At 38.3% G+C, this 10,856-nt stretch overlaps 1 protein-coding gene across 10 annotated transcripts in view; it reads right to left on the bottom strand.

Annotated features, from left to right (window-relative positions):
• The window catches only part of PDLIM5 (PDZ and LIM domain 5), a 142,484-nt gene that overhangs the window by 37,832 nt on the left and 93,796 nt on the right, over window positions 1-10,856 (bottom strand). For 6 of the 10 annotated variants that reach the window (XM_058804166.1, XM_058804163.1, XM_058804172.1 and 3 more), the window contains 3 exons: window positions 9,126-9,143; window positions 8,686-8,858; window positions 7,208-7,244 (listed from right to left, as the gene is read on the bottom strand). In XM_058804166.1, coding sequence (XP_058660149.1) covers window positions 7,208-7,244; window positions 8,686-8,858; window positions 9,126-9,143 — 228 coding nt within the window. Of the gene's footprint in view, window positions 1-2,243; window positions 2,355-3,123; window positions 5,006-5,556; window positions 6,595-7,207; window positions 7,245-8,685; window positions 8,859-9,125; window positions 9,144-10,856 lie in introns of those variants that run through there. The other 4 variants (XM_058804168.1, XM_058804171.1, XM_058804173.1 and 1 more) reach the window with 3 other exon arrangements.

A 10,856-nucleotide genomic window follows, 5' to 3' on the forward strand; every position in this document is an offset into this window, starting at 1 on the left:
AGAACTAAACCTACAATAAAAAAGCATTATGAGGTCTACCTTATAAGCAGCTCACTTAACTTTAATCTAGAAATCAAATCCAGATCCTCCATACATTTCACAGCAAGCTTTCTCCTTCTTGGTGGTTAAGTAGTGGCTGATAAAATTTACAGAGCTTCAGCCAAGAAAAGATGGAGCCCATTCGGAAAATAGAGGCAAGTCCTTGACAACAAATTCAAGGCTTCAGTAGCAACAGCAAGTCTACTCACCCTTGGATGGCCCAATTTTGCTTTACTAAAAGCCTGACATGGCACTCATGAATTGCTCCATACAGCTTTCCAATAGCTGCCATTTTACTAAAAAAGGGATTTGAAAACCAGATTTGCTGTATTTTCCACTCAAAAGAGCATTATTAAAGCAGCAGCATCTGCTCAGTAACAACATATAAATATCGACTGTAACTGCTACACTGATGACCTCTCAGTTCAGGGGACAATCCAGACTACACATCTGCATCAAATAACCATCATCAAATTTTTCTCCTTCCCACACTCAATGCTACACCCTCCCTTGACAGCTCTGCAGAAGCTGCTCCAATTTCTGCCCTTCCTGAGCAGAAAATTCTTACCATCTACCTTTTTATTTATAAAAATACTTAGGATCTCATCCTGAACCAATAGTTGGAACATAGCTGCTTTTCAGATTTCGCATTTTAAAGCTACTCTCTTGTTAGGTTAATTTTGCCAAACAACAACATTTAGAGATATAGGTCTTGAGTAAGATTAGATTTAAATTTCTTTTGCCTGGATTCAAAGGCAGAGCTAGGATTTAGACAAGACTCCTTGGTACTCAGAACACAGTAGCTGCAGTGGTATCTGCAAGGCATCTACAGCTCAGCAGAATCATAAAATAGTCTGGATTGGAAGGGACCTTAAAGGTCAGCTACTTCCAACCCTCCTGCTGTGGGCAGGGACAGCTTTCACTAGACTTTGCCCAGAGCTCCATCCAACCTGGCCTTGCACACATCCATGGATGGGGCAAGTAGGTGTAATCATACTGAAGTTTCACTGGTAGACATGAAAATCAATTACTGAAGCAGTACTTTTTTTCAACTGCCTTTTTCATCCCAGGTTTTCTGCTTAAAAAATAAAATCACCAGGCATCTTGTCATATATCTTCTTTGTGTATTTTTCATCTTTGTTGATCTAAGAGAATTTGCTGCTGAAAACATCACAACCAAATCTTCTTTACTGTATTGGCTCAATCACCATGAAAGATCCCACCAGCCCATCAGCCTCCATCCCATCCTAAGCTCATGTTAGCTCATGAACATACCTGCTTCTCCCACACAACAAAAATGTCCTCAAAAGACAACATAATAGACTTCTATTTGGATGTCAGACTTCCTCTTCTCTCAATTAGCTGAGAACACTACTTTAAAGGTTTAAAACTGGTCAGTTCCAAGTCTTATTATTAGTTTTCCAACAGCAGAAAGCCCATACAGGTGTAGGCAACAGTGTATTCCATGAATGTCTAAGGCCTGGCAGGACCAGGCACTGTTCATTTAATTCTCATTTTTACAGGAACAGCTTTGTTTCATGTTATGACTTTGTGCTTGTGCATGCTACCTGGAACTCAAAAACTCTGGCACAAGGTAAGATAAACCATGAGAAAATGTTATTGACCTTCAGTAACAGTAACAATCAATCACCCTCCAAAGTACTGTTGCTCTCTTCTACCTAAAATTACTGTTCCTGTCTAGTACTCACAAATTACCTCCAAAGCACCAGCAATTCACAAGGTAAGTGCCAGTAAAACTATCCAGGGCCAGTGACAGGAAATTTGCCAGATCATATCCTAGCCTTCTGTGATTGCATCACAGCACAACACTGTGCTATAAATTAAATAATCCACATTTTAGAAAATTACTTTTATATTTCTAAATCCATGTTCACTTTTGACTTGTTGAGACCATTAAAAAGTTACTCCAAGTTATATGGTGGACACCCACTGACAGCATACACACACTAAATATTGCATCTTATTTTAATTAGTATCCACAAGACTGTTCATTAATTTCCTCATTTTTATCTAATTTTTCTCCTTCCCCCTCCTACCATTTCCAGGAAAAGCCCTAGTCACAGCGGCTTAATGAAGTTTATTTTAAGTGAATGACAAACAACCCTCTCTCCTGCAAGGCAGACAAACCCAGGCTAGAAGAGGACAGAGTGTAAACTGAATCAAAACCCCTGTGAATGATTTACCTTGCAGGAGCAGCAATATGTTCAGAAAGTCTGGGAGAGGGGACACTGCCAGGGCAGGAATCTGCTATCAGCAAAAGAGCAGCTGCAGGTTCTGGTCTAGCACTGTTTTCACTCCATTCACAGTAAAAAACACCCAAGTGAAGACACACAGAGAAAGAGATTTTTAATCCACATTAAAATAGTATGCAGAAGAGGAAACAATGTGTGTGAAAGTGTTAGCAAACTGAGAAGAAAAAAAGAACCCAAACCCCAAAAAACCTCCAGAAAGACCATGAAATCTATAGTAAAATAAAACAGAGGTAAAAAATGATGCAAAACACACTTAAGGAGTATCACACTTCCAGTGAAGGCTGAGAATGTCCTTGCTGCTTTAAAACTCAGAAGGCCAAGTAGTATTGGACATTTACAAAGATGGAACACATTAATTTGGGATTATATTTTATGATAGAAAACAACTTTAGAAAATACTGAAAGTGACACAAGTGCTAGTGGCATTCACACCAAAGCTTTGTATGCTTTTTGCTACAACTTCTTGGTGGGGTTAGTTTTGTGAACATTATACTATGTATTTCTCAGTATTTTTCATATCCTTGCTGTGATTCAGTTGTTATAGCAAAAAAAAAAAAACTAAAAAATGTTCTCTTAAAGAACTACTTGAAGAAAAGCACCTGCCAGACTGTAAAACACACAAAAAAAGTAAACTACAAGGTAGAGAGCAAACACAACAATGCATTTTGAGCAGACTAAATTAGCCACAGGGGCAGGCATTCCTGCCTTTTTTTTTCTTATGTTAGTATGCAGAATTAAGTATCTTATTAGAATAGGGACCCTTAAGTGCTGAAAATTATTGAACAGATTTAAAAATGACCAGGGAGCAGACCTCAAAGGTGGTAAAGGTGTGGATGGAAATTCTGGTGCAGGTGGCATCTCCAAAGTCAGGGTAACTATGGATTTTTTATCAATATTAATACAGGTATCCTGGCTTCCTGCTCCATCAGGTAGATCTGCAGGTAGGCTTTACATATTTTTATGACATAGGGGAGAGAAAAGTAAATACATGACTTTATGACAGATAGTTTCAAGACTGACTGAGAGTAGGACAAATATTTTCCAGTCACTGTGGATCAACTAAACTACAAATCTGGAAAATCATCACTCAGGACAATGAACTGACTTTACAATTTAAGGCTAAAACCAAATCCAGAGCTGGTTGCTCAAAAGGAGATGGTTAAAAATGAACATTTAAAACAAACACCTTGGAAATAGGGTACTGCAGAAATAGAAATAATCTAAACCACATAAACTTTATACTAAGGCTAGACACTGCCTAAGTTTTAAGTAACTGATTTAAAAGCTGCAATCTATACATTTCAGTGAGGGCCTTCTCTTTCTATATCCTATCTTTCCAGCTGCTGCAGAGAAAAATTTATTTCATCCAAACAAAAATCCCTACTGGGTTACAGTTTAGAAATAAACAATAGTAAAAACCACACAGAACATCTGTTTTGGACAATGCCTGCCAGAAAAGCTGAATATTAATAAATTGGGATATTTTACTGAAGATTGCTGATGAAAGAGAAGTTTCCATTTCATTACCACATTGATATTTCTAGGAGATCTCTAAAGCTCATTCATTTATATAAAAACACTCCTACTATGTTTTCAAAGATCAGACATATGCTGGGAATCAGACATGAAACAGGGCATGTTTGTCAGATACAAATGAAAAAGTGATCCATTTTTGAGAACAGTAAGAAAACATCCAAAATTGAATGCCAATAAGATCTGTGCAGTGGGGATATTGGGAGAAGAGATGACATCTTTCAAGCAATAAATGAAATTAATTTCATGCATTCATAAACCACTTCTGGAAATAGTGGTGTTTTCACAATGAATTTATAGAAAACTAATAATTTGGCTGTCTCTCTCAAACTACTTTCATATCCTTGAAAGACAGACTCTATGACTATGTTTACTCAAAACAGAGGCTTCTATTATTTTGATTATTTAGAGAGCATTTATTCTTTTTCTCACTACAACAACTCACCCTTCAAAAGGATAAGAGCTGGTAAGATAGAGAAACATAATGGTAAGTTTAATAACAATATGAAAATATTCTCATTACCTAGGGACATCTCCAGAACATAAAAATACCTGAAGGTCAAACCATTTTGCCCTTAAAAAGAAACATTTACAGAGAATCTAAGTGATAACCTTTCCAACATTTCACAGTTTTCATTGCATTGATGGTCTCTGAAATGCTCACATTTCGTTCTGTTCATGAAGAAATTATATAAGCCCAGCAGAACAATTTAAATACACTACTTCACATTCCCAGTTTAATGTGCAGTACTCAATAATCAAATTATTATATTGTGGTGTATGTGCACTCAGTAAAACACTTGGGTTTAGTAACACAGTACTCACTGCCATGTTACGTGATGGATGGGCATGGAAATTAAACTGATTGGCATTTCTCATCCAAACACTCTTTTGTGAAATTATTGAAGTGAATGTTTTCCCTTACTGTCCCTAAGGAGTTAACCTAAAAAGTGTGTAAGAGGTGACATCCCTTGGGCTATCATTACCAGGGCAAATCTGTGCAGTGTTAGGCATCCACATTGGTGACTGTTAGTGCTAGATAACTTATCTATTACCTGAAGTCTCCATTTTCTGTTTGTCTTTTCCTAAAGATAAAATGACAAATACCATAAGCTACTGCTGTACTGTATAGCAGCATAAACCATCTGAAAAGGAAAATCAAACTTAAAATGGTTCCAAAGGTCCTCTCAAATTCTGACATTTTGCAAGGAAAGAGAAACAACCCTGCCAAGTCTTCTGTAGAAGCATCTGTTCACAGGACCAATTCCATCAGAGGAGCATGTAGGTCAGCTCAGAAACCCAAACCAATTGCAATGGTTCTCACTGAGCAGTTGGGAGAAACTGGGCTTTCACATGTGCTTCACAATCACCTTTGTTTGAGGTCTCAAATGTTATCTGGTTCAACAAGCACTGCAAAAGTTGACAGCGAGCTTTACTTCATATAATTCTTACTCCCCCAAGGGTCAACCATTTTATTGATTCCTGCAAACCTCATGTCAATTTCAAAAACACAAACACGTACCCCATTTTTAAGACGGCCAGGAAGTAAAATACTGGGATAGTTTTAAACAATTCAGAATGTTTCTACTATGCATCAGGGATTTAATTGTTTCTCTCTCTACAGGCTGTGAAGGTGCCATGAAATGTCAGCCCCATGCAAGAGAAGAATATTCAAGGAGTCCAAGAGACTCAAAAGAAAAACAGACAGAGCTAAGATAAAAGCAACTTTTATTAAAATACTCTCCAAGCTTCAAAATGCATAAATTAATGGATGTGTAGCTACTATAATACATTATTTTACATGAGAACCACAGGGCTGTGAAGCTTTCATAAACACAAGAAAGCCCATAAGCTTCACTCTGTAAATAAATAAATACTACTGTCTAATCTTGTCCCTGCTAGAAGATGTGTTGAAGCTCTTACACAGCAACATTCTGCTCAATTATTGTTTTTTAAGTTTTCCAAAACATGAACATATTACTAGTCTAAGCAGCAGAATCTTTATATTGAGCTTTCACTTCAATTCAAAACATTGGAAAATATTTTTTTAATTTTTCTTTTCTTTGCTTAAAAGCAGTCTGTCTTCTTGCTGCACTTTGTAAAACATTTACAACCACTCTGAAACTGACCTGCTGAAAATCTAATGAAATCCAAGACAATTTTTCCTGGTAAATACAATTATTTGAAATAGGTGCATACAATCCCCTCTTCATCTTCTTCCCCCAGCCCCAGAATCAAGGTAACACAATTTCTTATTCATTTGATCAAAATTTTCTGCTTTCTAACAGCCTACAGTAACTCAAACTCAGCAATGCAAATGACTTCTTTCAGTCAGAAAAAAGAACTGAAACAGCCATCTCCTCCCCCACACTGGGAGATTCAGCCACCCAAGTTGTTAAGTTTTAAATATATATTTTTTTGTCAACTAATGATTAGCACAAAAACATTTCATCTCATTTTTTACACATCAGTAGGAAAGTGTTAGAAAAGTATAGAAAAGGCTAGAATTTCTCTCGCAGAAAGGCTACTGAAACATGTTTTCTTTTTTCATTTTTTTTTCTTTTTTTTTCTTTTTTTTTTTTTTTTTTTGCAAAGCAGATGGAAAAGGAGAAAGGAAGAAAGTGTTTTTATTTTGCTTTTGCAACTTGGGTAAAATCACTGGACATTAAGAACACGTGCTGAGACTTCATGGTGCCAGTCACGTAATTTTGTATATTTAGGGCTAAGGACGTGGATGGGAACCTTTTCCCTGTGGAAAGAAGTGATAGAAGAAAAATAAGAAAGAAAGAAAGTTTGTCTTAAGCAGTTTCACAAGTGAGCATGCAAACTCCATGCACTATCACATTATCTTCCTCTCTGTCAAAAAGCTGGATCCAGTGTTAGTCAAAGCCAGTAAAGAAAGTCTCACTGACTTCAAGAACCATTAGATTTAGCCAAAGGTTGGTGCTCCTTTTGAACACTGCTTATCCCAAAGCAAGGAGACAGCTGACCCTCACTTGCAGCCAGAACAGCAATACCTCCCAGCTATGTCTTGCAATCAGATCCACACTCAAAATCAAAAATGCACGATGAGACTTGCAAAAGGAAAACACAAGCTGACCTCGTACAGGCAACCAAACCGGTTCAAGTTTACAGAAAATCTCTACACAAACTCCTGCACAAACATTACTACTGGACTGCACCAACAGTGTTTACAAAGGTTTGTCTATGGAGAAAAAGATCTTGATTTTGACATGCTGAAGTAAAAGGCAAAAAGGGGAGGAACATTTTAAAAACACCCAGATGTCACACAAGTGCACCAAACATTACAAGTTAAGAATTAAAACATGCAATATATTAAAGTAATAAAAATGTAAACTCACTTAGTCTTCTTCCCAGCTTCATTTTCTGGTTCTTTCACTGAAATGAAACAGAAATTTTTATTTTCTAGGGCACTAGAGACACTATACCACAAAACTGACATTCTCTGCTGTGCCAATGCATTCACTATAGCAGCAAATTAACGAGCAGCAAGGCTCGTTAGGATTCTTAGATTCTAAATCCGCCCCAATGGACAGGAGTTATGTCCATGAACTTCAAGAGCCCCTTTGCTAGTAGGACTGCTGAAAAGTGGCTCTGCTGATCTCTGTCCTTCCCCCTGGCCCACTCCCCATGCTGGCATTGAGAACGGTGATTTGAGAAGGTGAAGTTGAATGGAAGTTAAGAGGTATTTCTTTTGGATGAACATCCAGTGGGTTGATATCAGGTGATAATCCAAGCGTCTGTTTGCAGCCAGGCTATTTCCCACCAAGGTTCTAGAGGTCTGCACAAGGGATAATGCAAAATTCCCAGTCCTGATTTTAAGGCTGGCAAATCTAGTTGCAGTAATTTTCTTACAGCATTTGTCAACATGATAAATTCATCTTTACTGGATAACATGCTATTTGATGTTCAGGCCCCATACTCTGCCCATACAAGGACTGATGAAGGGAACTGAACACAGGACCACAGAACAATCAAGTCCAAAGTCAGAATATTTATCACAAACGGACAATAACCCTTGCTTTGGGAAATGTTATCACTGGCTTCTAGAAATAGCTGATTTAATCAAATCTCCCCCTGGAGAGGAGGCCAATTTCTTCAATGCCTTCATTATTGCAGCTCGAGCTCAAAAAAGCTGAAGAATGAGAGCTCAAAGCCCCTGACAGCACTTCTGGTGGCCTTCACACAAAAACACAAATCTCAGCCAGTTACTTATGGCTGACAGCATAACATGAAATTGAAGTTTTAGCATAAAATCATATGACTGGGAATGACCTTCACCACATCACCCGTTCCACTCCACCAATATATGTAATCACACCATAGCATAAGTAGAGGGTGGAAACATAACCCGGGAATAAACTGAGGAGCTATGGATTTATGTTTCTGATTGGTTACATCATTGCAAATCACATACTTTTGCATGACAGACAAAGACTTCCCACATGCCAGAAAACACCTGATTTTTCTGAAGCTCTAAATTTGCTCATGAATGTAGCCATTTTGGTGATACAGGGGGAAAAGAAGTAACAAATATGAATCTTTCAAAATCTTTGGGAGTAGAAATGGAAATTTAGGATTTATCTAGAATGTTAGCTGAATGAATTCAGCTCAATCCAGAATAATGTCCAGCAATGCATATAGCCCGAACTACTTAGTAATGGAAGGGTTTAACTTTATTATCTATTTCAGAGTAACATTTAGAGGGAAATATTTTAGAATAATATTTCCCTTTCTCTCTCTCCCCTGAGCCCCAGCTTTAAAAACGCAGTGTGTGCAGGGGAATGGCCCACTGCTCCAGGCGCCCCGGGGCACTCACTGTGATCCGTGCCGGTGATCTGGGCGAGGATGCGGAAGGAGCGGCTCTGGGTGGTGCCGGTGCGCGGGTGCCAGTCCTCGGTGTCCTCGATCAGCCGCTTCTTGCTGGCGTCGCTGTGCGTGGGCGTGTGGTAGAACTCCGTGTAGGTGTCCACGATGTGCTTCCGTGGGGGGCTGCGCCAGGGACAGACACAGCGGTGAGCGCCAGGCTGCACACAGAGCCTCGCTTCACACCAGCTACAAAGGCACGGGGGCAATGCAGAAGGGCAGCAGCTGAGGCCCAGCTAAACACAGATGCAGTTTTCTGAACCAAACACACCTTTTACAATTACTCTAACCCCTAAAATAACCCTCTGAAATATTTCTCCTCGTTTCACTGACGGAACACACGAAACAGTAAAAGACAGCATTATCAAGACATCTACACGTTTAGACTTTTACCGTTTGGGTGGGATTTTCCTTGGAGGCGACAGAGTAAGACAGCAAGAGAAAGTTTTCCCAGCGTGAACAGGAAAAGGAAAAAAAGAAAAGAAGAAAAAGTCAGAAAGCTGAAATGAAACAGAAATGTAGCTAATTATTCTAATTAGTTTTGCGAGAAAGGGCACTAAAATCTAAATAATAGCCATATTCTACTTCTACTACTAAAACCACTGCACAGAATTCACATACTTTAATTGAACTCATGGTGATTTCCCTATAGGGATGAGAGGGAAATTTGTTTTGTTAAAGCAGAGTAGTCTACCTAGGTCAGATCAGGTGCCCCTTGACAAATTGTCCCTTTAGCTCCAGAAAGGCACCGCACAGATCTGTGCACGTGCAAGGACCACCCAGTACATCCCACGTTGTTTGCACTTGGCAAAGCCTAGGTCAGAACCAGGCCATCTGAAAGCATACATGGCCATGTTCTCAGGCATAATGAGGAGCTATCCTCTTTGAAAGAAAAGCAGTGGGGTAACTGTTCCACCTGGAAACTTTCCCTACAGTAACCTACAGACTATTATCAATCCTTCCACTAGCATGACTTTCAAGAGTACAGGATCTAAAAGCTTTGATTCCATTAAGTGATGTAAAGAATGTGTCCATTTGGGAAACTTGAGGAAAGGGAACAGAAGAGTCAAACTACATAAATTATTCCTAAATTCTACAGTTGTTATTCCAAAGCATTAATCCCTAAGACCTGCTAAAGTGTACATTTATTTTTTACACAATTTACAGGAGGAAAACTGTGAAAAACTAGCTCATAGGACATAAAATTTCTAATAAAACCAACCAAACTTCAGAAGTCACTTTTATTTTTGACACTACCTCCTCACTGTACTTTAATGGTTCAAAGTAATTCTGGGGAAGAAAGGTGGAAAATGAGTGAGGAATTATGTTAACTGTTAACAAGTAAGAATCAGGCCCATTAAATGGAATGCATTAGTAGAAATTTAAGCTTTAAAAATATTTAATACTTGAAAGAATGTGAAAGGTACAGTACAAAATTAAATCAAAAGATTTAATTTCTTGACACACAACATTAGTGAAGAGCATGTATCACATATCAAAGTTGATAATAGAGAAAGAGGTATAGAAACAAAGGCAGTGGCAATTTCAGGATGGAGAACAGAGAAAAATGGAGTAAAGCATCTTAAACAGTTAATAGCAAAAATGAAATGAGAAAGTTAAAGCAGTAATTAAAGGTGTGGAAATACATGAAAACTTTATGATTTATGTGCAGTTTACTGAATTCTAGCAAGTACCCCAGTGAAATAAGCAGTCTTTCACATTTGTTATATACCAAAGTGGTATAAAGAAAAAAATCCCACTGACTTCTCTGGTCCTATTGGTCTCCTTTGTAAGGCTTAAGAGCCTACTAGTAATGACTCACTGAGGCAACAAGGTGGTGCCAGAGACAAAGGAAACCTCAGTGAGACAGGATCTCTCTTAACTCAGCCTTGAGGCAAGGGGAGAAGAGAGAAGCCAATAAAACCTCAATGATTTATAGTCCTAATATGCACAAATCACAGTATATGGACGTCAGTTTTCTTTTCCTGTATCAATTCAGAATCCAGCCCTTCATTCCACAGTTCTCAAAGCAATTTTATCTTTATACTGTATTTCATCATGTACTAGTTGTATTACCAACACCAATGAACCAAGAATTGCACCAAGAATTTATCAGTACACACA

Source organism: Ammospiza caudacuta, chromosome 4, assembly GCF_027887145.1.
Source record: "Ammospiza caudacuta isolate bAmmCau1 chromosome 4, bAmmCau1.pri, whole genome shotgun sequence".
NCBI lineage: Eukaryota > Metazoa > Chordata > Aves > Passeriformes > Passerellidae > Ammospiza > Ammospiza caudacuta.